Source organism: Rissa tridactyla, chromosome 7, assembly GCF_028500815.1.
Source record: "Rissa tridactyla isolate bRisTri1 chromosome 7, bRisTri1.patW.cur.20221130, whole genome shotgun sequence".
In the NCBI taxonomy this organism is placed as follows: domain Eukaryota; kingdom Metazoa; phylum Chordata; class Aves; order Charadriiformes; family Laridae; genus Rissa; species Rissa tridactyla.
In genome coordinates, this window is record NC_071472.1 from 45,185,878 (window position 1) to 45,211,085 (window position 25,208).

General features: G+C 66.0%; 1 protein-coding gene across 12 annotated transcripts; it reads left to right on the forward strand.

Annotated features, from left to right (window-relative positions):
- The first annotated feature begins 1,019 nt into the window (after positions 1 to 1,019).
- ELN (elastin) lies at positions 1,020 to 25,138 on the forward strand. Of its 12 annotated transcripts, XM_054210114.1 has the most exons (35): positions 1,020 to 1,187; positions 7,907 to 7,960; positions 8,442 to 8,468; positions 8,655 to 8,687; positions 9,922 to 9,966; positions 10,598 to 10,690; positions 11,126 to 11,185; positions 11,290 to 11,355; positions 11,442 to 11,489; positions 12,615 to 12,686; positions 12,921 to 12,947; positions 13,156 to 13,227; positions 16,235 to 16,276; positions 16,773 to 16,841; positions 17,130 to 17,174; positions 17,311 to 17,394; positions 17,485 to 17,544; positions 18,448 to 18,552; positions 18,644 to 18,697; positions 20,095 to 20,235; positions 20,317 to 20,376; positions 20,520 to 20,666; positions 20,778 to 20,837; positions 21,536 to 21,637; positions 21,852 to 21,905; positions 22,134 to 22,268; positions 22,453 to 22,500; positions 22,925 to 22,966; positions 23,230 to 23,289; positions 23,731 to 23,772; positions 23,893 to 23,919; positions 24,186 to 24,227; positions 24,445 to 24,474; positions 24,611 to 24,661; positions 24,795 to 25,134. In XM_054210114.1, exons 1-35 carry the CDS (start codon positions 1,109 to 1,111, stop codon positions 24,842 to 24,844), a joined length of 2,226 nt encoding a protein of 741 aa, XP_054066089.1. In that variant the 5' UTR covers positions 1,020 to 1,108; the 3' UTR covers positions 24,845 to 25,134. The 12 variants fall into 12 exon arrangements, with proteins under 12 accessions (XP_054066089.1, XP_054066082.1, XP_054066083.1 ...); XM_054210107.1 differs by having other exon boundaries at positions 20,520 to 20,837; positions 24,795 to 25,138; XM_054210108.1 differs by having other exon boundaries at positions 16,235 to 16,261; positions 20,520 to 20,837; positions 24,795 to 25,137.
- Positions 25,139 to 25,208: the final 70 nt, after the last annotated feature.

Genomic DNA, 25,208 nt, shown 5'->3' on the forward strand with positions numbered 1-25,208 from the left:
CTGCCCTCCCCAGCTGCTCCCCGACACTTGCCCGGAGACCCCCGTGGGGAGGGGGACGAGGTGGCCAGCGGGGACAGGCGGTGCCTGGATTTGCACTCAGAGGTGATGGGGGGTCCGAGCCCGGGTGGCCCCGAATGAACTGGGGCTGGGAAGAGGGGAGCAGCCCCGCTCGTCTGCAAGAACCACCCCCCACCACCTCCACCCCGGCCACCCCGGCGGTGGCCACCACTAGCCACGGCCAGCCCGGTCTGGGCGCTGCGTGTCCCCAGGAGACCCCGGGGCCGGGGAGGGGGCAGCGCTCCGGGGTCCGAGCAGTAAATTTTTCTGCAAACCGCCTGGTTTCACCCTGCGGCGGCCGCCGTCGGACACCCCGCGCCCGCCACCTAACGGCCACCGCCGGGGGTGCCCCGCCGCCGCCGCGCCGGCCCCCCCCCCCGCACCCGGCGGCTGCTCGCCTGACACCCCCCCACCTTGCACCCCTGGACCCCCCACCCCTTCCCCCAGCCGGTCCCCCTTGCCCCCCCACCCCCACCCCCATCATCTGCCCGGTGCCACCCGGGACGCGAGACGCCCCCCCGGTGCCACCCGGGGCATGAACACCCCCCCGCCACCCCCTCTACCCCCCCACCCCGGTGCCAGCCGGGGACGCGGTGGCCCATCGGGGTGGGCGCAGCTCTCCCCTGTCCCGTCACCCCCCCGCCAACCCCTTCGCCCAGGGCTGCCTTGGCAGCTCCCCCCCCACTCCGCCTTCCAGCTTTTCTGGCAGAGGCGCGCCCGGATTGGAGAGAGCAGCGAGGGAGAGGAATTAAAAAAAAAAAAAAAAAAAAAAAAAAAGGGGAAAGGGAAAAAAAAATAAAAAAATAACCAACCAGCCAGCCCAATCGGCTGGAGAGGCTTGTGTGTGTTTGCCCTTTCCTCATGACGTAGTGTCCTGTGCCTCTCTCCCCCCCTCTCCCTCTCCTTTTCCCCTCCCTCCTTCCAAACCCCCCCCCCTTCACCCCCCACTCCCCCCCCCGCCCCCTTCCCCTCGCATCCTTGGAAGCAACAATTAAGCAGCTCTGGGATAAAACACACTGCCTGCGGGAGCACGGGGGCATTGCTTCAAGAGATGGCAAAGCAGGCAGCTGCACCCCTCCTTCCCGGAGTCCTCCTCCTCTTCTCCATCCTCCCGGCTTCTCAGCAAGGAGGTAAGGAAAGAAAAGGCTCCTTCCCCTTCGCCCCGGCCAGCGCTTTGCCCCGGCTCTGCAGGGACCCTCCGCGGGCACCGGAGCTCGGCTGCTGCCCACCCCCCCCCCCCACCACCCCCACCAGCCCCCCGGGCAGCCCCACGCCTGCCCCGGCTGCGTGTCCCCGAGCAGGGACAGGCAGCCCCCTTTGCCCTGCCTTGGGGACATCGTGGAGGGTGGGAGGGCAGCCCCCCTTGGGTGCTACCTCCCCGGAGGGCTCTTTGCCCCCTAACCCGGCGGGTGGCATGTGCCATGTCCGGGTGGGGCGGGATGTCGCTGAGGGGGGGTGACACAGGGCAGTCCGGGAACGGCACTGTCGTGCGAGGCACTTGTCGGGGGGAGCTTCGAGGTGCTGCATCCTGGAGAGAGGCTCGGGGACACGAGAGGCTCGGGGACACGCAGGCAGGGCGCAGGGCAGCAGGGGGTGGCTGCCCGTCAGCTCCCACGGGGACTGCGATTGCGAGGGGCCGGGGGAGCTGGCACCCGTCACCCCCGGGGTGCGATGGCGGGGTGAGCTGGAGGGGCGGTGGGGGGGGTGGGGTGTGCGTGTGTGCATCCCGCAGCCGATGTGTGCGAGCTGCTGCGCAGTGTGTGGCCGCAACACAGCCCGCCGGGCTGCCGAGCAGCTCCACCCGCCCCGGTTGCCCGCTCTGGGTGCCCGGGGTGGCCCTTGCATCGTCCTCCTTGCACTTGTGTCCCCAGTGCCGTGGCCATCCCCCAGCGTATGGGATGGGTCATGGCTTGCTGGCTGGCTGGTCCCTGGCCGGGCAGCAGTGGGGGCTGCGTGACACCCCCAGCACACACAGACACACGTGCAGCAAACCCGCTGCCGGGGCAGGGAGGCGAGAGACGGTGCAGCGGGTGAGGTCCCACGGTGGCGTGTGACGAAGCGGTGAGGTCCCACGGTGGCGTGTGACGAAGCCGGCAGCGGCCAGTGCAGCAGGTGCCTGCCTGTGGGACGGCTCTCACGTCTGGTGGTCGGGCTGTGAGCGCACACAGAGAAGCGGGGGGAGCAGCTCCAAGCACAGATTTGTAGCCCCCTGCGAGGGAGAAACTGGGCAAAGGTCTGCGAGGTGGGGCCGGCGAGGTCAGGGATGGGACGACCACCTCCAGAGAGCCAGGTGGTGGTCGCCCCACGTCGTGCCATGGAGAGTGTAATGGGCAGAGCCAGCATCAGCAATGGGGCCAGTGCCAGGGCCATCGCATGGGGCTTCTTGGCCACAGAGAAGGGAGGACCAGAGGAGGGGGAGGGCAGGATCCCACGGGCAGGGGAGGGCAGTGCCAGGGCTGTGTGTGGCAGCTGCCGGCTGGGCCACTCCTTGCCCAGGGCAGAGTCCTCGGGGCCGCTCTCGGCAGCATCATCTGCCAGTGCCCTGCAGCTCCCTGCTCTGCTCCGGCCTGGGGGGGCTCCGGCAGCATGTCCCCCGAGCGGTGCCAAGCCAGGCGGCTGCCTGGAAAGCTGAGCTGCTGGCAGTGCCTGATCCTGGGCAGCTACGCTCGGGGTCAAGGTGCCATCCCTGGTGGGATGGAGCTCAGTCCCGCACACTCTCCACCCCGGACAGTGATGCTCTGCGCTGGCTTGCTGAACTGCGGTGGCTTTGCTCCCCAGCTCTCAAGCGGTGGCCAACTGGGCCGGTCTCAGGAGGACTTTGGCCCCCGGGGTGGGATCCTGCAACAGTTTCTGAGCAGTCTGGGGTTGTTGGCCCCGCTCCAGTCCCTGGTTCAGTCTCCAGGGGTGTTTGCTGGTTTGGGAAGCAGCTCATAGAGGACGTGGCCCTGGCTCTGGAGGTCATCCCAGTGCTGATGGGGAACACTGGGGAGCGCTTCCCCATGGAGGAGCGACTGGTGTCTCTGCAGCCTGGTGTGCTGCATGGCACCGGGCAGGCTCAACCATGCTCCCTGCCCTGCCAGCCCTTGGGGACGCAGCTGGGACAGAGGCACGGCCGGTGGCACAGGGTCGGGGGGATGCCAGGGCGCTGTGGGTGCACCCACCAGGAGAGGGCTCAGGGCAGCATCCTCTGGCACCCGCTGCCAGTGCAGCTCCAGACCAGCTTGGCAGGAAAGGGACCCTTGAGGGACCCAGGGTCGAGGGAGAACACAGAGACTGTCCCCATCAGAGCAGTGCCCCTGCCACGGGGCTGAGCCCCGAGCTTGCAGCAGCTGGTGGTACTTGGGAAGCTCCTGGCAGCGGGTCGGGATCAGCCCCTGCTGCTCTGCGCCCGCCGGGGGAGCAGAGTTGTACTGGGCATCGTGGGGACGTGCGTGGCCGGATCAGGCTGCAGTGTGGGGAAGCTGACGTATGTTTCCCTAAAAGATGCCAAGTGCAGCATGTCCCAGTGTTTGGAGAGGGGCATCCGTCTCTCATTGCTTCCATCCATCCCTCACTGCTTCCCGTGCCAGAGCACAGGGCATCCCCTGGGAATGACACCGCCAGAGAGGGGAGGAAAGAGCCCCCGGGGTGGTCCCAGTCCTGCAGGCTCTGGGACCACGGAGGGGGCAGCTGGGGTGGGTGCAGAGATGCTGGCACCGGCTGTGCTGGCATCCCAGCCTGGGCACCACGGAGACCTTCCAAGGACACCCAGAGTCCCCAAGGTGCCCTGGGGGCAGTTGTGGGGCTGAGCTGGCATCTCCCCTTCCCAGCCGGGCACGTCCCCAAGGCACCGACCTGCTGGGGCTGCTCCCTCCACAAACAACTTGCAGGGTGCAGCGCGTCCGCCAGCGCTCAGAGATGAAAGCTGAAGCCTTGGGGGGCTGGAGAGGAGCCAGGCTGTGGCCAGCAGCTCCCTGCCCCCCACCCCCACTCCCCCCCGAGCTGCTACCAGCGAGCTCGGGCTGGGATGCAACACGGCTTCAAAGTTGCTTGGAGACTGCATGTTTCCAAAACCGATTCTCCCAAGAAAAAGAAAACAGCGGCGTGAGGGAAGAGGGGAAATGTCTGTGGTGGTTACACACTGAGCTTCCTCCGGCAGCGGTCGCCCACGGGCGCGGGGAGGGCGGCGAGGTCCGAGGTTTGGCCGCCCAGTGAGGGGGTGAGCTGGTGTCCTGCGGTGGGTCCTGGTCTCGGGCTCGAAAGCTCTCAAACAGAGAAAACATGTGTATTTCTGGCCTGTAAAGAAAGCCGCAAGCGGTGAGGCAGGTAGAAAGGGCGCAGAGGATACGAACAGTGGTCAATCAGAAACAGCAGAGGTAACGGAATAGTGTGGATATTGCGAATAGCAACCCGTGGTGCAGAGCTACGGAAGAAGAAGTCCGGTTTCTATAAACAAGGCTCCACACCTGAGCATCCTACCACAGGACGCAAACTCTCCTGCCCCTGGCTTGAGAAGACATCCCTGGGGTGGGTGCTGGGGTGCTGGGGACCAGCGCCCTGCTCTGCAGGCTTACAGCCAGCCCCGGCCCAGGAGACAAGCTGGGATTTAGGAGAATCCCCTTCTCCCGGTGTCCCGGCAGGCTCGGAGTGGGGGCAGAGGCAGCGGAGGGCTCCTGCTGTCCTGGGAAGCTGGTGACTCAGTTTCCCCTTCCCCGATGTGCCAAAGGATGGAGAGGCCAAAGGCGGGGTGTGCCATGCCAGGAGGAGGATCCCGAGCTGGGCTATGGGCTCCTGCCCCCAAGGCTGGGGACGGAGAGGGCTGGGGAAGGACAGGGACTGGCCGGAGAGTGGTTTCTGTAGCTGGTGCCGAGCGCGTGGTGCTGCCGATGGGGGGGACTGGTGATGCTGGGGCGAATTTGGCTGCTCGAAGCTGGCTCAGCGACCCCCGTGCCCCCCGGCAGCCCCACACCGGGCACTGCCTCCCCACCGGGATGAGCCCGGCTCTGCTGGCGCCAGGGCAGGGTGTAAAAGAGTTTGAAGAGAAGTGCCGCGCTGGCCGTGTTTGGCAGCAGAGCTGGCCAGGGAGAGCAACGATGGGGAACAGCCTCCTGCGACGCTCCTGAGTGAAAGCCTTGGCTCCCCAAAGCTGTGTGGCATCCTGGCCATCCCGCTGTCCCCCGGTCACCCCGGCTCCTGCCAGGGCTTGTGAACCCTCTCTGCCTCCTGATCTGGGCACGGGGATTGCAGATGAGCCGGCGCATCCCCTGTAATCCTCCGAAAGTTACAGACCTGCCCGGAGCCACCAGGATGGGCACAGCGCCTTGGTGTCTGGGGGGGTGCCCAGGGAGCGGGCAGTGACAGTGGCACCGCAGCAGGACCCCCCTGCCAGGGTCCACAACACCCAGGAAGGTGACAACGATGAAGGGCTGAGTGTGGCAGCTGTGGCTGCGGTCAGGTGTCACCTGCACCTTTCTAGGGTCCCCAGGGAGGCTGTGAGCCATCCTGCCTTGTCCCAGCTTCCCCGGGGGTCTCTGCCGGGCAGCGCTGGCACAGGGGGACAGAGGGGTGGGGGAGCTCAGCCCCGGGGTGCCCAGCATCACCCCAGCACCAGGGACCCTGCCTGGCTGGGGGTGTCTGAGGCTGGGGGGCACCATCAGGGACCCTCCTGCTTGGTGGGGGACGGTCGCTGGCCCCGGGCATGGGGGTCCCCAGCCAGATCCTGGCCATCCCGCCGACTCTCGCTCCCGGCAGCGGTGGGGCGTCCCCTCCCAGCAGGGTGGGTGAGGGAGGCCGGGCGATGTGTGGACGCTTGGAGTTTGTTTGGAAACAGGCAAGAAGTTGGGATTTGTTTTTCCAAGCTGGGGGGGTTGGGCGGGGGAATGTGCCGGGAAAAGGAGCCGCTCCGTAAAGCCCTGGCCGGCAGCCGGGCCGGGCTGTGCCGTGCCAGAGGGGTGAGCCGGCTGGCTGGAGTGGTGACCGAGCACGTGTCCCCTCCGCTCCAAGGGACATCAGCTGCCCCAGGGCCGGATTTGGCCTCCGGCCCCGGCAGGGTGTTGGGAGGTGGTTTGGGGGGGCACAGGGCTGAGCCCCACTCTGGCATCACTGGAGCACGTGGGGGCTGCGTGACGGGTCCCGGTGAGGGTCCTCCACCTGCGTGTGTGTCCCGGTGGGTCTGTGGGTGTGTGTCCTGCCGGCGCGTGTGTCCCCACATCTCCTGTGCCCGCATGGCCTCACGCCCCTCTTGCACACGTGTGTGTCCTGACACACGTGTGGGTGCACCCCGGTGCCCGGTATCTCTGTGCGGCTGGGCTGGGGGTCCGTCCCAGGTGCCCTGGGTGGTTGGGGACACATAAACAGGGCTCAGGGGACACCCTCGTCCCTGCCATGTTGCAGCAGACAGCTGTTGGGGTGAAGTGGGAGGCTATGGGGCACAGGGGGGGGCTATGGGGCACAGGGAGGAAGCACCCCCAGAGTTTGCACCACATCTGAGATGGAGAAGAGATGCACAGCACAATGTATCCCCCCACCATGGCGTGCCATCTGTGCCACCTGCCTGCCACCTGCCTGCCACCTGCCTGCGCTGGCTACCCTGCCCAGCTCCAGGCCACCGTGCAGCCTGTGCTGGTGCTGCCGGGGCTTTGCCGCTGCAGCACCCAGCTCCTGGGGGTGCTGGGTTCCCCCCACCCTGGCTGGGGTGCTGGGGAGGCCACTGCAACCCCAGAGCAGGACAGCAGGTCCTCAGGTCCCAGCCATGCCACCTCAGGGTCCCCAGTGCCCGTCCACCCTGAACTCCATCCCCCCTGCCCAGAGCAGGCAGGAGAACTGGGTGCAGCTTACCATAGTGGTGCTGGCCATGGCAGACCCACACTTGCCTCCAGCAACCCCCAAATCCTTCTGCCAGCCCCACCACAAGCCCTGCCAGCCATCCTGCAAATCCCACTGCAAACCCCATGGCAACCCACCCCCCCCACACACCTGGGTACCAAAACCGTGCTCCAGCCAAAAGCAGAGCATCCCTCCGCGTTGCAGCCGCCTTGTGCCACCAACCCCCCTGCAAAGCCTCCACCCCCCGCCATGGCCCTGCTGGAGCAGGGCGGAGCACTCAGGGGATGGCTGCCTGGTGGCCTGCAAGAGACAGACCTTTGCCAGGGTCCAAACCAGCCAAAAAACCTTTGCTGTGGTGTCTGAGCACGACCTCTGAGCATGATGCCCTGGGAAGCGGGGGGACCTGAGCGCTTATTTCAGCTTCGCAGACATGGGCAGAGGGATGCGGGTGGTTTCGGTGGGTCTCAGCACGGACTGGTCCAGCCCCCCCCAGGTGCTACTGGCGTGAGGTGGCTCTTCCCGCTGGCAGCTCTCGGCAGGCAGGGCAGGCAGCGTGGGCAGGGGGCAGCCACAGCCCAGCATGCTCAGGCTTGACTGGGACCAGCGTGGGATGAACTGGGACAGCCTCACCCCCCATGCATGACCGCGCCTGGCCCTGTGTCCCCAGAGCCACGTGAAGCTGGAGGTGACAGAGACGGTGCTGGTTCAGGACAGGTTTTGAGCTGGGCACTGGCCAGACCCGCTCCATGCCAGCCCCGCGTCCCTCCCTCCCACGCAGGACCGACTCCTGCTGACACCTCCAGCCAAATGCCCTCCCCAGCTCCCAGCTGGGACACCTCCAAGCCCCGCCACCACTGTCACACTGGGGAAACTGAGGTGCGCAAGGAAAAGGGGGGACCTGCCCTTGAGCCCTCACCCCAGGGCTCCGCATCCCACCATCTCTGCAGGGAGCAGCTCCCTGTCCCAGGAGGTGTCCCCCTGCCCCGACCTGCTGGATACACGTGGATCCTTGGGGGGATTTTAACGAGGGTCTCTTCTTTTGCAGGGGTTCCTGGTGCTATCCCGGGAGGGGGGGTCCCAGGAGGAGCCTTTTTCCCAGGTAAGGGGGTCCAGGCAGCGTTGCAGGGGGGCATCACCCTGCTCGCAGGGATGGGGCTGGTGCCTGGGGGGGTCCCCATGTACCTCCAAGCCAGCACGGAGGGCTGGGGACCTGCCAGCCAGGATCAGGGGACATGGGTACACGCTGTCTGGCCACTTAGCCCTGTGTGGCTGCCCCAGTGCCAGCCCCACCGCCAGCCCCACCGCATGGGGACAGGAGTGGGTGGCAGTGCCAGGGTTATCTTGGGGGTCACTAGCCCAGGGCTGGCACCTACAACCTGGCCACAGAAAGCACTCAGAAGCCACAGCCTGTCCCTCCTGTTTCAGCCAAAAGCCTGGGGACATCGCAGAGGGACTGCCCCATCCCCTTTGCACCCTTGTGACCCTCTCTGCCTCCCTGTGGATCCCCAGGAGCCTGGCGCGGGCGGGCGGGTGGTGGGTGCTCTCAGGGATGGGTGCTAAGCCTGTGCTCTTGCTTGTAGGTGCTGGAGTTGGAGGTTTGGGAGCAGGTGAGTGCTGGGACCCCTTTGCCCGGGGCGTGCGGGACAGGGAGGGGGGCAGCACCCCCAGCAGAGCTGCCTTTTGGCGAGCAGAGGGGCTGCCATGAGGCTGGCCCCATCCCGCATGGTGTCCCCACCTCGGGGGATGCTCGGAGGAAGGATGGCTCTGACCCCTCTCCGCTCACTCTCCCCTAGGACTCGGGGCTGGAGCAAAACCTCTCAAACCAGGTAAGGCGCCTTTCCTTGGCTCTCTCGCCATCTCCGGCCGTGCTGGTGGCCAGGATATTTCCCAGCCGTGTTTTCTCCCACATGGCCATGGGGACCCCCCGCCCCTGACCCTGGGCACCTCCATGGCCAAGCCACGCAGCAGCTGGCACTTCCCACCCTGCCACACTAACCCCTACCGAGCCCCCCTAGCCGCAAGGGAGCCTTCCTCCCTCATCCCCCGCTTTGGCGCTCTGCCCTCCAGCCCCCCCCGGACCCCCCGGTCGGGGTGCTTGCTGCCTGCAAACCTGCGCCAAAGCTCCTCGGGAAGGTGCTAAGCCGGGCAACGTTGACTCAGCCCTGCCGGGAGCCGGCGCCCGTGGGAAGCTGGCAACACCTCCGCCTGCCTTCGTGGCCGAGCAGCTTTTGCTGGGGCTCCTGCAGCCCACGCTGGGGTTTGTCTGGCCTAGGAATGAAGGGGAAAGAGGGGACATCACCGGGAGAGAGATGAGATGATGGCAGGAGGACGCCACCGAGCCTGGGGCACGTTGAGGAGGTGCTGGGCACAGCTGGGAGGTGCTGGGGCAGCAGGGACCGAAAGTGCAGGAGGCAAATCTGGTGCCAGTGGAGATGCCCAGTGCCCATGGAAGCCCAGGGAAAGATGCTCTTTCAGATGGAGACCCGGGTCTCCCCTCCCTGCCCACCCCAGGGGTACCCGCGGTGCCCCGGGGCAGGGGCACTCAGCACCCCCGGCCCCATGAGCCCGCCCGTCTGCACGGCGGGAGCGCCAGCCCGAGGCGGGGGCCGGCAACCTCCGTTTACTCAGATTTCAGCTCGTGGAAAGAAAAACAAGGCCCTTTATTTCGGCATAATTAAAACCAAACGCGGCGCGGCCGCGAAGCCCCAGCCGGAGCGGTGTCCGCGCCCTGAGCCAAAGGCAGTGGAATTTGCGCCTGGAGGGAGCGAGGGCTGATTAGCCCCAGATGTTGGAAGGCAGCGCTGGCCAGAGCCGGAGGGACTCATTCCTTCAGCCATAAACATTTCGGCTCCGTCCCCTCGTGGCCTGGCGGGGTGGGAGGCGGGCGAGGCAGAAAGGGACGGGATGGGGGACCCGGATGCTGGCGGGCATGTTTGTCACCCGTCCCTGGGGCATCCGCCCGTCCCACAGGGATGGTGCAAGGGGGACGCTCCTGCTCCTCTGGCCCCAGCTGTCCGCCCCCGCCATCCCCCCCCCACCTCACCCCGCTTCTCTTTCCAGGGGTCGGAGGCCTCGGGGGACTCGGCCCACTTGGCCTGCAGCCAGGTGAGCACAGACCACCGGCCACCCCCGCTCCGGACTGTCCCCGGAGCGATGTCCCTAGGAACCCACCCTGGGGACAGCAGGTGGCTTGTCCCCATGGGGGTGCTCTCCGTAGCCTGTCTGGTGGGTCCCAGACCGTCTGGGCTGGGCGCCCTTCCCAGACCTGAGAGACTGGCTGCCACCAACAGGCAGCCCTGTGGTTCCCCAGCATCGTGGCTGGGTGACCCCAAGCAGCGATAGGCGAGGAGGGACCTGGGGTCCCCACAGGGTCTGCAGCAGAGGGACAGTGCCAGTGTGTGTCCTGCTGGCCTGCCCGGGGCCGCAGGGGACCCCAGCATGCGCAGCAGCCGGTGACAGCTCAGGGTGCCCCGGGTGGCGTTGTCACAGCTGGTGACGGGTGGGATGTGGACGGGAGCAGGTATGTGTGGGGGATGCAGGGAGAAGCCGGTGTGGGACAGGGCAGTGCCTGCTAACCACCGCCTTGCCCAGCCTAACGCCAGCCCCCCGGCACCGCCACGCAGCCCCCCATGGCTCCCCACCCCCTGAGCCCACCGGGGGCCGGCGTGGAGGGCAGGACGCCTTCTCGCCGGCTGCTTTTTGGGGATGCTGACGGCGGTGATTCTCCTCCCCGCAGGTGCTGCGGGTCTCTTCCCCGGAGCCGCCTTCCCCGGGGGCGTCTTCCCAGGTGCTGCCTCTGCTGCTGCGCTCAAGGCTGCTGCGAAAGCTGGTGAGTGCCGGGGGTGTCCGAGACCACGCCGGGCCGGGTAACAAGGCAAAGCGGGGGCTCGGGGAGCCCCCGGGGACTCCTGGTGTCCCCTGGGAACCGGGGTTAGGAGAGCTTTTCCCCTGGAGCTGGGGGTGCAAGTGGGAGTTGCCGCTCTCGCGGGGATCCTTACCAATTTGGAGGGACCCCGGCACGTCTTGGTGTGCCGGGAAAGGGGCACTGGCCAAACCTGAGCCCCCAGGAGCAGAGAGCACTGAGCTGCCTGGTCCCCAGGTTCAGGGGTCCCACCCCTGATACTGCCTCAGGGTGTCCCCTTCGCCCCCCAAGAGCCCTCCTGAGCTTGCCCCGAGCTTGCCCCTTCCTTTGGCACCGCTCTGGCCACCCGTAACCCAGCGGTGGCACCTCACACTAGTACACTCCTCTTCCCAATGCCCCCAGGTGCTGGCATTGGTGGCGTGCCAGGAGTCGGTGTTCCTGGTGGCCTCGGGGTCTCCACAGGTAGGAAATACCCCTCGTCCCCAGCGTAGCCCAGCCTTGTCCCCATGCCTGCCAGGGTGGGCAGGAGCCAGCGCCCGGGGCTCAGGGGTCTCTGCCGCCCGCAGGTGCGGTGGTACCGGGCGGGGTGCAGCCCGGGGTTGGCGCGGCAGGGAAACCCCCCAAAGTACCAGGTAGGTGCGCGGCCCCGAAGCCAGGGGCCGGGGCGGGGAACGGCTCCGGCCGGGCGCTCATCCCTGGCCTTTCTCTCGCCCGGCAGGCGCTGGGATTCCTGGAGTTTTCCCGGGCGGCGTGCTCCCCGGCGCAGGTGAGCCAGCAGCACCCCAACCTGCGAAGGGGTCCCCGTCCTTCCAGCAGCACCCCAGCCTCCGAGAGGGTCTCTGCCTGGTGCCAACACCCCGGGTTGAATTGATAGCCTTGTGGCCAGCTGCACCCTGGGCATTACAACCCGGCAGAAGGCTGGGGGCAGCACCATCCTGCCCGCGATTCCCTGCCTGCCCCATCACTGCTGCCTGCGGTTTCCAAACCCTTTCGCTGGGGCCGTAGTGACATTTCCACTGCGCCAAAGGCTGGGCGGACCCGGCGTCTCCGGGGGTCTCATCCCAAGCTCCGTGAGAGCAGACGGCATCAGCACCGGGAGAGGAGCTGGCATGGACACGCCGGGGCCGGCTTGCCCAGCCAAAGGCGGCGTGGGAAGGAGGGGGAGGTGGTGGCGGCGGGGAGAGGAATTCCTCACTGCAAAGTAATTTGGGGGAGGAAAACTTGTGAAAACAAGATGTTTCGACATTGTCAGAAGGAGAAGTGTGTTGCTGGTCAGGAATGTCTTTTCCATGTCTGAAAACGTGTGAGTTATAATGAAAGACATTCGTAAAAGGGGGGGGGGAAAAAAAAAACCAAACCAAAAAAAAAAAAACAACCCCAACACCGAAAACCCAACCCAAATGACTGCAAGGCCAAAGTGCTGCCTGTTGCCCCTGGAGGGTCCGGGCTCAGTGGGCAGGACCCCCCCCACCTCCCGCTCCCCAAAGAGCTTGTATGAAGCCACCAGACACCACCGGGGCAGGGAGCAATGCCCGGGCTTGGCTGTACGATGGCACGGGCTGGTGCTTTGCTGTCACCAGTGGGACCCACTCGTGGGTGCCATGTACCCTGCAGGCCCCCTGAGCTTCTGCGTGGGCAGCCCACCCCACTCCTCGCCCAAGCACAGGGAACCCCAGGGCTGGAGCAAACCCTTCCCTGGGGGGTGCGGGGAGGATGGCACGGGGGGGGGTCCCAGCAAACCCCCAGGGAATGAGGGTCCCAGGGTCCGAGGGTTAGTGCTGAACCAGAGATGGGTGACAAGGATTCGGGAGCTGGGTCCAGGGGGTCTCGGGTACCAGCAATGCCACGATGTCCCCACTGTGCTCACCGGTCCCTCTGGTCTCTGACGCAGGTGTCCGCTTCCCCGGTGTAGGAGTGCTGCCCGGGGTACCCACTGGTGCTGGCGTCAAGCCGAAAGGTCCAGGTAGGTCCCCTCGATCTGCTGGGGACAGCGGGGTGGAGGGCGGCTCCAGGGCTGGCTCCAGCTCTGCCCTCATCCTCATCCTGCTGGGGCTGGTTCCAGCCCATCCTTTGGGGTCACAGCCCCACAGGGCGCGTGGGCAAGCGAAACCGACCCCCGGGTAAGCCCACACAGACTAGTTTGGGCCCTGAGGACTGGCCCCGAGGCTCATGTGGTTGCCTTTGTGTTTCTGTCTAGGAGCAGGAGCCTTCGCAGGAATCCCCGGTGAGTGTTCCATCTCTTTCGCCCATCCTTCTCTTCCTTCCCAAGCCTGTTCATCACAGCCGCAGCCTCCCCATGCCAGAAGATGCCTCAGGCCTTTCCAAGCCGCCTGCTCTCCTCTTTTGGGGTGCCCCGGGGCGCTCCCCTCTCGCAAGGACTGGTGGCAGCCTGGGCGCGGGCTCCAGGTGAGAGTCTGCTGTTGGCTTTGCAGGACTGGGAGGTTTTGGAGGTCAGCAGCCCGGTGTCCCTCTGGGGTATCCCATCAAAGCTCCTAAGCTCCCAGGTAAGCTGCCACAGCCAGCGGGGCTGGGGGTGAAGGCACCCCCAGCAGTGCCAGGAGAAGGACCCGCCGTTCCCCAGGGCTGAGCCGTGGTGCCCCCGGGTCCCCTGGACCTGGGGGTGCTGGTGCTGGCCCTGGGACAGGAGGACAGAGCAAGGGGGCGCTGGGCAGGTGAGCCCAGCAGCAGCCCTGCCTGTCGCAGCCCTGGGGGCAGCTGCCTGGATGCTGCTGATGGTCTTACCCCCAGCCCATGAGGACGATGATGTGCCACTCTCCAGCTGTTGAAAGGTAGGAAAGAGCATGTTCTGGGGACGTGCTTTGGGCCAGGCCAGCCCGGGCTGTCCCTGCCAGCTCCTCCCGGCATGAGGCGCAGCCCTTGCAGGGACCGTCTGCTTTCTGTGGCTCCTGCGTTGTGCCGGGCACCGCTGAGCATTCGCTTGGGCCGAATGTCCTGGGTCAAGGAGCTCTAGCCAAGGCCACCGACGGCAGGCAGGTGGTGGGGATGGGGCTCTGGGCAGGTCTCCCTCCCCACTGCCTGCCTAGACGAGGCTCAGTCACAGCCCAGGGAAGCCTGGGGGTGCTCAGCACCCCTTTCCCAGGCTGGGTTGCTCCAGGGACCTCCATCTCCCAGCCCTGTGTCGGGTGCCAGCTTTGCCCGTCCCCAGCTGGCCATACTCACACAGGGACAGTGGTGGAACGGGCAGTGCCAGGCGGCCAGTACAGAGTGCTACCCTCCAAGGGTCACGCTGCCAGCTGGCTGGTCCCAAGAGCATCCCTGAGGAGGAGGGCAGCCATGTCCGGCTGGGGACCTGCATCCCTGGGAGGCTGGTGAGCGAGTAGATCCAGGGGCATTTTCCCACTCGCCAAAATAAGTTGCTGCAGGCAGGAAAGCCTTGGCGGGGGGAGCCCACCACGGGGAGCAGGTCCCAGCCCGGCACGGGCGCCAGCCCCGGCAGCACTGCCAGCTTCCCCCCACCGGGGCCCGTCGCCGCAAACGGCGGCAGAAATACTTGGCCCGCTTCGGCTTCCTCCCGCGGAGGCAGAGTTACGCTCGTTAGGGCGACTCGGCCCCGCCGCCATCGGATACCGTCTGGCCTCCCGGCCGCAGCCCGGCCCCAGGCCGCCTTTCATGGGGTGCCCGGTGCGGCAAGCACAGCGCTGGCGCATGGCGCGGCCGTGCCTGGCTCCGTCCCGCCGCGGCCCCGCCAGTGGCCCGCAGCCCGGACGGGACGCCACTGCCGGCTGACCCACTTTACGGGGAGCCTTCATTAAATAAATCAGGGGAGAACTCCCATCCCCTTGGCCGGGGAGCCCTGTTGGTGCATCACACCTCTCGTGGGGACCAGCAGGACAGGGGTGGTGTCCCCAGCTGCATGACACCCTGGTCCTTCCCGGGAAGCTGAGTGATGCCAGTTTGTCACCTCTGAGGGCTTGGGGCCGGGCAGCGTGGGGACACACTGGGCTGGCCGTCAAGGCTCTCGCTTTGATGCTGTGGATGGACTGAGGGGCTGCCCCACATCCCCGTGTCCCCTGCACTGTCCCAGCTGCAGTAGGTCCGGGTTGAGAGGGGATGAGGGGACAGTGGGGAAAATAACATTTTCAGTGGAAAGTCTCCTTTTTGGATAATTGGCTCAAAAAACCCTAGCCAGCTCCTGCTCTCTGCTGTCCCCGCTCAGGAGGTGGCCCCGGGGCCACCCTGCTCGCTGGGGGCTCAGCCTGAAGCTGTGGCTGAAATCAGGGTCCCACCCGAAGCCGTAGGTATGGGGACTGCTCCCCAGTACCTGGCCACGCCAGGGTGGTGTCGGTCTGGCTTTCAGGGTGCCCATCGGCCCTGAGCCCCACCAGCGGTGCTGATGGCATCCCCGCGCTGGCCAGGATGGGTGCACCCAGCCCTGGGCGGGGGCTGTTCATGCATCCAGCTGGGGGTGGTGGGGAGCTGGGCTTGGACCCGGCGAAACCCTCAGAGACCCGTGGGCTTGGACTCTTGAACCTTGAGTCACCTCCATGTGTGTCACGCAGTGCCAGACCCTCCCGCAGCTTTGGGGGGGGTGGGGGGAGGAGCTGATGGAGTGCCCCAGGATGGGCATGGGGGGGTCCCCAAGGTGGGGGATACTCCGTGCAGGTCATGGCTGTCGCAGCCTGGAAAGCCTCTGTGTTCCACGAGGCTGTGCTGGCGCGGGACACAATGGGACAGCCTGCAGGGCGGAGGGAAATCTGGTCCCCACATGCTGGCTGGCGGGAGGGGACGGTGTCCTGCGCTCAAGGAGATGCTTTGCCATGAGCAATCCCGTCCTGGCTGCAGGCAGCCGCATCCCCGCCCTGCCCGTGTGGGTGACACACCCTCCACCCGACGTGCTGCTCGAGGTGTCCCCGTGGGGGATGTGGCAGCCCGTCACCCCTCCTCAGGCCGCTGCCAGGGGTGATGGGAGCTCAGTGCTGCCAGCTCTCAAGCGCACAGTCCCCACCGAGTCCCGGGCATCCCTGCGCCATCCCGAGCGGTGGGATCCTGCTCTTTCGCAAGGAGACGTTTCCCCGGCCGCGATGTTCCCGCTCGTAATCCCTCCCCGTCCCTTCGTGCCGACCTCCTAATGAGGTCACGTTTCAGTGGAGGCTCCCAAGCCCTGATTCCAATTAAAACCTTTCATTTGGAGCTGGCTGCAGTGCAGCCATCTGGGTACAGCTCTCGCCGCAGGGCTCCCGGGGGACCCCCTGCCGAAGCGGGGTCACGGGAAGCTCCTGCAAAACCGGCTTCAGGCACTGCAGCCCTCGCCGCGGGGCTGAGAGCGAGCGCTCTTTTTGGAGCCGCTGCTTCCAAGGTGATGGAGAAGAGCATCTCCTGGCCTGGCTCAGTCATGGGGGGTTGTATCCCGGAGGATTTAGTATCCCAATGGAAGGAGCCCTGAGGGCTGGTGCCACACAGCCGGCTGGCAGAGAGGGGCTACACCGCGGGGCAGAGTGGGCACGGCCACCGGCAGCCAGGTGCTAACCCGCCACCTTCTCTCCTCTCCAGGTGGCTATGGATTGCCCTACAGCACTGGTAAGCTGCCCTACGGTGAGTGCTCGTAGCCCTTGCTCCGCGGTCGTAGCTCCTCGCGGCTCTGCCGGCTGCCACTGTGGCCTTGTGGCCACCAAGCCCTGGGGCGGCATGAAGGGCATCCCGCTCCCAGGGCGAGGTGGCCCCTCAAGGGACATGTGCCTTGCCCTGCCCATGGAGGCTGTGGACCCGGCTGGCAGCAGTCCGGCTCTCCTGGCGTCCCGCAGCGCCAGGGCCGGGAGGTGTTAATCCGCAGGCACGCGGCGGCTCCGGCAGCGGTCGGCTGGCTGGCTGCCTCTCCGCTAGGACACGTCCTGAGCCGCGGCCAGCTGCAGGAAGGGGTGTTTGAACTGGCATCTCAAATGGGGGGATGCTGGCTCCGGCATCCCCCCCTACATCCCTGGACGCCGGCGGGGGGGAGATCCTCTGGGCCGAGGGAGCTGCTCCGTCTGCCTCGTCCCCCTTCCTGGGGCCAGCGCCTGACCTGGCTTTGCCTTTCTGTTTGTGATTGCAGGCTTCGGGCCCGGCGGGATAGGAGCCGGCATCGGGGTAGGAGGAAAGGCAGGGTACCCCACCGGGACAGGTACGCTCCCTTCCCAGGCAGCCGCAGGGTGGGCGACTGGCACGGGCATGGCGGGGAGACCGGGCATCCCATTCACTTTGCCAGTCCTCGGATGGGATGTTGGGCACTGCCAGGCTCTCTGGTGGCCCCAGGGTGGCAGTGTCACCCCAGGGACAGCCCGGAGGGGTGCATCACCTCCCAAAGCAGAGCAGGGTGGATGCTGACAGGAGGGGCGCGTCCCCAGGGTCCCTGTGGGATGGGGGCACTGAGGTGGGAATGGTCTCGGGACCTGCCTATGTCCTTCCGCAGGAGTCGGAGCACAGGCGGCGGCAGCAAAAGCAGCAGCTAAATTTGGTGAGTTGCCCTCTGTGGCCACATCCATCTCCCCAGTGGGGCAGCTGCTCCCCCCTCCCTCCCAGACGCGGGGGTGGGGGATACGGGTTGTGTCCCTGCATCACCGAACTGACGGTCCCCTTCTCCCCTGTGGCAGGAGCCGGTGTCCTGCCCGGGGCTGGCGGCATCCCAGGGGTCGGTGGAGTGGTGCCCGGTGTCGGTGTTGTCCCAGGAGCCGGAGGTGAGGCGATGGCGGGGCTCGGCACTGGGGCTCGGGGAGGGTCACGTCCCCCCATCCCGCACCCCTGACTCTCTCCCGCTACCCCGGCAGTCGGAGGGCCGGCAGCGGCGGCGGCAGCAGCAAAGGCAGCGGCGAAGGCAGGAGCTTTCGGTGAGTTCCCCGCTGTCTCGGACAGATCCGGCAGCTGCCGGGCTCACTCTCGGGGTATGGAAGAGCTGTGTGTTGACGCTGGGGCTGTCTGGCTTCACCGCCTGCCCCACCACCCCCTGCCCCAGCTCCTGGGGGGCTCTCCCAGCCCCAGCCCCCTGCCCCGGCTCCAGCGGCTGCTTGCCGGCGCCTGGGGCGAGGTGAAGCCACTCTGCTGAGCCAGCGGCTTCGGCGGGTGGAAGGCAGCAAGGTGCAAAACCTCCTCCAGGGCTGCCGAGGGGCTTTACCCTCCTGGGGACAGCTTCCAGCAGCCTCCTGGGAGAGCCGGGCTTAGGCACAGCAAAACAAAAAGCAGCTTTTTCGGCGGTGGCCGGAGGCCGGCTGGCCACCTCGCAATGCAGCAGCCCGACATGGCGCAGTACGTCCCCATCACGCACGGTTTCTCCATGAGAGATGTGGTTTTGCTGTGCCGGGCTCCGACGGGGTCTCCAGGGAGATGGTGTCTGTAACGAGCCATCATTCGTTAGCGAAGGGATGCGCTTGGTGACGCAGGTCTCGTGTTCGCTGCTCCCCTCGCCGGCTGTTTTGCTGGAGAAAAGCGGGTAGCAAACAACTGCTCCCTGGAGTGTCCAGAGGAAACACGTCAGCCCGGGGAGCAGCTGGGATTTACAACCACAGCCTTGGGGGGTCTCGGGGGTCCCCAAGCTCCTGGGTGTCTGGGTGGGCGTTGGGTGTAGGGAGCTGAAAATCCCAATCCTCGGCACATCCCAGGTCCCCTGAGCAGCTGGTTTGGGAGGTGTGGAGAGCCCACCTCAAGCCCCCTGACACCAGGAGAGACCGCGTCAGTGTCACCATCAGAGGCAGGGGGTGTTTTGGGGGGGGTCTGACTGCTCTGCTTCCCTCCAGGTGCAGGCCTCGTGCCCGGCGTTGGCGGCGTCCCAGGCCTCGTGCCTGGCGTTGGTGGTGTCCCCGGCTTGGTGCCCGGTGTCGGCGGTGTCCCCGGGGTAGCAGGTGACTGTTGCAGGAGCCCTGTCCCCACCACCCGGCTCCGCGGGGAGTGCAGGAGCTGGTGGCTGAGGGTCCCTCTTTCCCTTGTCCCCAGGAGTCGGGGCACCGGCAGCGGCAGCAAAGGCAGCAGCAAAGGCAGCTAAGTACGGTACGTGCTGCGCCGTGCAAGGAGCTCCCAGCAGCTCCTCGGGGACCCCTGCTCACCCTCTCCTCCCGTGGCACTCGGGATGCCCCCAGGCAGGCGGGCGTCCCCCGGGGGTCACTCCTGATGGCTCATTACTGGAGAGCATCCCAGGTCGGGATGCGCCCAGCCCAGCCCCCAGCTGCTGCATCCAGGCTTGGCTTCATCCCCAGGGCAGGACCTTCTCCCTCTCTGGGGTCTCTGCAGGCTGTTTCATGGAGGTGAATGGACCGAACTCGTGTCTTTGGACCTTGTCTGAATTCTTGAGTTTTGTGCCAAATCCATTTTTCCAGCAGCAGACCTGACCCGTGGCCTGATGCCTGTGGGCTCAGCCTCGCTGCCCAGGTGGGACCCCTGCCCAGGGTCACCACCTTCCAAAAACTTATGGGGATCCAGCAAGCGCATGCCACTTGGTCTAGCAAGACCCAGGTGCCCAACAGGCATAACCACCCCCAAGGGAGCTCCAGCGAGGAGGAGCACGGAGGGGACGAGGGACATGGCCAAGCAGCAGGGAAGCTGGGAGCCTGGGTGCAGAGAGGAGGCAGAAGTGGCCCCAGGGCTCCGCTCAGTGCTGGGGGATCCATGTGCTGCTCCAAAAGGCAGTGCCAGAGGTTACACGGCCAGATTCCAGGACCTTCTCCTGCATCATCGCTGCAGAGCCCTGGGAGTCCCCTGGGGGCAGCCATGCTCGATGGCAGCTTTCCTTTGAGGGATAAACCGTTGCCGGCCATTTCTTCCATTTCTCTTTCACATCGTGTAGAAAAAAATCCCACCCAACGTGCCCAGGGAAGGATGGGATTTAGGGAGAAATTTGGCAGTGACAAGTTAATGTGCTCTGTGCTGGGGTGCCAGGCACCTACTGAGCAGGGGACCATGAGGACAATGCCTCTGGCACTCAGCCCTTCCAGAAGTGACCTGATGCTTGTCCCTGTGGCACTAATGAGTGCCAGCGGGTCAAGGCTGTCACTGCCCTGGGCCGCTTCTTAGTCTGGCTAGTGCCCAGGGCACCCAGCCCTTCCAGGCAGCTACTGGGGACCACCAGTGGTCCAACTTCACCGCTGTGGCCTGTTGGCTGCAAGGCTTGATGCTCCCATGATGAGGACCATCTGGAGCTCCCCGTGATGACGGGGATCATCATGGTCCCGTGTGCTGGTGACTTCCCAGCCTCTCTTTTACAACAGCAGATTTACCATCCTCGCTGGGGCCACCTGGGAGACACAGGACCAGTCCCTCCCTGTGCACCTCTCCTGGGACAAGGCGGCGGGGTGCTCTCTCCTTGCCGCAGCATGATGACGAGAGCAAACAAGGTCCCACCTTTCAACTGTTGCTGCAATGAGATCTAACTTCCCTCTTGTTGCCTGCAGGAGTTGGTGTTGGCGTTCCTGGCATTGCCGGCGTTCCTGGCGTTCCTGGCGTTCCTGGCGTTCCCGGTGTTCCCGGTGTCCCTGGTGTGCCTGGCGTTCCTGGCGTGGCTGGGGTTCCTGGTGTGGTGCCCGGTGTCGGAGGTGAGCAGATGGGCTGGCGCAAGCCGACAGGGTGATGCTGGCCTCTCCGGTGCCCTGACTCTCTCCCTTCTGTCCCTGCAGTGGGTGCCCCAGATGCCGCGGCGGCCGCAGCAAAGGCTGCAGCAAAAGCTGCGGCAATCGGTGAGTCACCATCATCCTTTCGCAGGGAGGGATGCTTGCAGATGTGGGTGGGGGGCACCCCTGGTGCTGCAGATGGTGGGGAGGTCAGCGGGACCCCTACCTATGGAGCCTGCCCGCTCGGCCACATCCCTGAACCTCTGTAGGAGCAGGGCGCGTGCCCGGTGTCGGCGTGCCCGGTGTTGGTGTGCCGGGAGTTGGTGTGCCAGGTGTCGGCGTGCCCGGTGTCGGCGTGCCTGGAGTTGGTGTGCCCGGAGTCGGCGTGCCCGGTCTGGTGCCCGGTGGCATACCAGGTGAGGTGGTGCCTAAGGGATGCTCGAGACATCCCCAGTGGTGCCGGCTGAGGGGTGCCGGTGTGGCCACCATGGCCCATTGCTGCCCCTCACTGTCCCCCTCTCCCCCAGGAGTTGGAGTTCCAGGCGCCGCTGCTGCTGCCAAAGCAGCCGCCAAAGCAGCTAAGTACGGTAAGCCGGGATCTCTCCGGGGTTATCCCACATGTCCTGTCCCCTGCCGTCTCCCCATCCCAGGCTGCTCCCCTTATTGGGGCTGAGGCTCGGCACTGCACAGGGTCCCTGTGGGTCAGGGTGAGGGACGAGTTCTTGGAGGACTCAGGGACTGTACGAGGGATGAGGTCTTGGCTGTCAGGGGGTGCTCTGCAGAGCTGGTCTGCATGGAGGGTCCTAGGTTTACCATCCATACACCTTCTCATGCATTAATCCATCCACCCATCCTTCTACCCACCCATCCACACAACCAGCCAGCTAGCCATCCACCTCAGTATCCGTCTGTCCACTCGTCTGTCCATCCATCCGCACCTCCATCCATCCATCCATCCATCCATCCATCCATCCATCCATCCATCCATCCACTCCATATCCATCCACAGTATCCAGCCAGCCAGCCACTCTGTATCAATCCATGGTATCCATCCATCCATCCATCCTGACATCCATTTACCCACTCTACATCCATCCAGCCACCCATCCACCCCAGCATCTATCCACCCCACTGTTTATCCATCCATCCATCCATCCATCCATCCATCCATCCATCCATCCGTCCGTCCATCTGCCCACCCCAGCCTGCCGTGCCTTTTCAGATGGCTCCTTCCACCACCCCTCTTCCTGGACTGAAGCTCCAATCCTTCCCTCTCTCCTTGCAGGAGCAGGTGGCCTGGCTCCTGGTGTAGGTGGTCTAGCTCCTGGCGTGGGTGGCCTTGCTCCTGGAGTGGGTGCCCTGGCCCCCGGCATTGGAGGTGTCCCAGGTGAGGAGGAGAAAGGCAGGTGGTGGTGGCAGCCTTGCTGGTGCGGGGGCAGGTCTGGGACAGGACAGGCGTGAGGAAGACCTCGGTGGTCTCCATCAACTCGTGGCCATCCCTTGGGAGATGCAGACGAGGCGGGAGGGATGGGCTCTGCCCAGCATTGCTGGAGAGGACCCCCCCGGGGGACACTGACCCCCTTCTTGCTGTCTCCACTCAGGGGTCGTAGCTCCAGCCGCAGCAGCAAAAGCAGCAGCGAAGGCAGCCAAATTCGGTGAGTTGGATGGAGAAGCTCATTGCTCATGGCTCAGCCCACAGCAGGCAGCCCTGCCCACTCAGTGGGCATCTGGGGTGTCCCCAATAGCCCTGATGTGGCACAGACTGGTCCAGGGGGATCTGGGGGCTCCGGGGGTGGGCACCCCATGCTGGGCACATCATCCCCTGAGTGTATGGGGATCACGCGGGGGTCACTCCCGCGCTGCCTCACCCCCTCTTTCCGCAGGTGCTGGGGTCGGTGGGGTGCCAGGCGCGGTGCCCGGTGTCGCAGGAGTGCCAGGAGTGACACCCGGCGTCGGTGTTGTGCCTGGGGTGGTGCCGGGCGTGGGGGTACCCGGTACCGGCATCCTTCCTGGGGCAGGTATGTCCTTCGTCGCACCCTGGTCGGGGACGCACCTGGGGACAGCAGTGGCCGGGGATGCTGCAAGCCACTGAGCTACATGGAGGGGTGGCAGAGGGGGATGCAGGCAGGATGGGGGACGGTGGCACATGGGAGGGGTGCAGGGGTGACCATCCTAACCGTGGTGTCCTCCTTCCTTTTGCAGGCATCCCCCAAGTAGGGGTGCAACCTGGTGCTAAACCTCCCAAATTTGGTACGTATTTCTGCCGCCCTGCCCCAGGTCTATCTTGGACCACCACTTGGCACCCTCCTTGTGTGGCCATTTGGGTGCTGGCCTCACTTCATGTCCCCTGTGTGCCCCCTGGTGCCTCAGCAGAGGGTGGCCCAGGCGTGGGAGGTGGTGTGTTGTCACTCATGGGTGCAAAGTGCCACCCATGCCCCCTCCCCTGGACTTGCTGGGGACATTTTTCTCCTGCTCTGCATTGCCTGCAGCAATGCGTCATGCAAGGGGTGACCCCCCCTCCAGGTCTTCTTGCTCTGGGTGCTGTGAGATGGGTGCTGGGGATACCTAGGAGGGGTGTCAGGGCCACCCCAGTGGGTTGAGCACTGGCTGGGGTGACCGATCTGCGAGTGCTGGGCTGCAGGGGGGACAGGGGCTAATGGTTTCTCTCTGGCAGGTGTTCCCGGGGCTGGAGTCCCAGGGGTCGGCGGCATCCCAGGTAGGTGCTGGCAGGAGCTGAGCCCAGGCAGCGGGATGCATGGGCAGAGGGATGTGGGCAGAGGGATGCTCCCCCACAGGGATGCGGGCAGAGGGATGCAGGTAGAGAGATGCTCCCACAGAGTGATGCAGGCAGAGGGATGCTCCCCCAGGGCATGGGGGAGTGGGGCTGCCCGAGGACGGACGGGCACACGTGGGGCTGGGCGAGGAGCGGATCAGACACTGCCCATCCCCACTGGTGCTCACACGGGGTCCCCATCATAGGTGGCCTTGGAGTCGGTGGCCTCGGAGTTGGTGGCCTCGGAGTTGGTGGGCTCGGTGCTGGTGAGTGATGCTGGTCCCTGGCATCAGGGGTCCCCAGGGCTAGGATGAGGGGAGCGGAGCGGCAGTGGCATGCTGGCAGAGCGCCGAAAAGGAAAGGGGATGTGTGGGATGCAGGGTCGCTTTTGTCCCCTCCCGGTCCCATGGCATGATCCCACCCCACGCTGTCCCTGTGCCCTTTCCTGTGTCTGCTGCCTGCCCTGCTTCCAGGGTGCGATCGGAAAGGAATGCCAGCCCTGAGCAGGTACCGGGGCCATGGCACCACCATGGGGAGATGCAGGTCCCCATGCCGTGAGGACAGGGGATGGTACTGTATCATGTCGCCAACATGCAGAGATGCATGTCCCTGCCTGGGGACCCTCTGGGCTCATGGCAGGGTCTGGCTGCAGCCCCGGGGGCAGGGAGCCCCGGCGGGGGCTGCGCTGACACCCCTCTCTGACACAGGGCTGTTATATCCAGGAGCTGCCGGGAAACCTCCCAAGCCAGGTAAGGAAGAGGGGCTGCTCCAGGCAGGGGGGAGGCTGGAGGGGTGACCCCCATCCCTGTCCCCATCCCCGCCCCTGTCCCAATGCTCCCCACCCTCACCAGGACTCTACCATCCTGCAGGTTTTGGTGTTGGGGGGCTGCAGCCAGGTGAGTGCCACGGTTTGGGGCTGGGGTGGGAGCGTGTCCCCTACCACACCACGCTCGTCACCGCTTGCTGTCCCCACCCTGCTATTGTCCTCCACTGGGCACGCCACTGCCCGGGAGAGCACCTTGAAGCCATGCGGGTGCCGTGATGGGGACAGGGGCTTTTGCAGCCACTCGTGTCCCTGCAGTGAGCCAGGGTGTCCCCAGCCAGGCAGGGTTGGGGTGGCACTGCTGTCACAGGCTGTCACCAGCTGTTGCTTTTTCCCCAGGGGTTGGAGTTCCCGGCTTTGGCGTGTCACCGATATTTCCAGGTACCAGCCCCAGCCCCGGCGCCTTGGCACGCACCCGGGGCACATCTCGATGGCCGGCCGGCTCACGGGGACATGCACAGCCCGTGGAGCGCGGGGACATGGCCACGGCATGGGGGAGGGACCCGGGGGACCGGGCTGAGTCGGGGGGGGGGGGGGGGGGGGGGGGCGAGCAATGTGGGTGCCCGGGGGGGTGCTGAGGGCTTCACTCTCCTTTCAGGTGGGGTCGCCGGCCAGCTGGGATTCGGTGGTGAGTGTCCATCCCTCCAGTAGGGCATTTTGGGGGGGTGGGGGGGGGTGCATATCACCCCCCCCGCACCCATCAGCCGAGCGGGCTGGGGGTCCCGCTCACCCCGCTCTGCCTCCTTCCCCCCCCCTCCCCGCAGGGAAGCCCCCCAAGGCCTTCGGAGGAGCCCTCGGTGCTCTGGGCTTCAGAGGTGAGCGCTGCTGGGTGACACCCCCGGCTCCTGCCTCCCCCCTGCCCTCCTCCCAGCCCGACCCCCCCCGGGGGTCTGGGGGGTGCAGGGCGGGCGGGGGCGCTCACCCTCTGCATCCCCCCCCCTCCTTCAGGCGGCGTGGGCTGCGCACAAGGGAAGTACTGCGGGAGGAAGCGGAAGTAACCGCCCGCCGTCACTGATGACCTCATGAACTTTGGTGCTACTGCATGGTCCAGAATGTAAATCCCAAGCAAAGCTGAGACAACACCCCCCCCACCACCACCCCCCAAAAAAATCCGGACACCCCCCCCCCACCCACTTTCTTCATGCCAGGGCCATCCCCGGTCCCACGTTCCCAGGAGGGACCCGACGCCTCCGGCAGGGCCTGTCCCCATCCAACCCCTCTGTCCCGGCAGGGAGCGCGAATAAACTGCGGGGAGCAGCCGTCCCCCTTGGTGCTATCGCTCCCTGGCGGGATTTGGCGGGGGGGGGAGGGGGGGGCGGGGGTGTGTGTCTTGGGGTGTCACCCTCCCCCCCGCCCCAGCCC

Bases quoted from the DNA above. Each gene is read 5' to 3' on its own strand.
- ELN (XM_054210107.1), top strand. From the start codon at position 1,109: ATGGCAAAGCAGGCAGCTGCACCCCTCCTTCCCGGAGTCCTCCTCCTC. The intron at 16,277-16,772 runs GTGAGTGCTCGT...TTGTGATTGCAG, and splicing joins CACTGGTAAGCTGCCCTACG to GCTTCGGGCCCGGCGGGATA. The intron at 16,842-17,129 runs GTACGCTCCCTT...GTCCTTCCGCAG, and splicing joins AGGGTACCCCACCGGGACAG to GAGTCGGAGCACAGGCGGCG.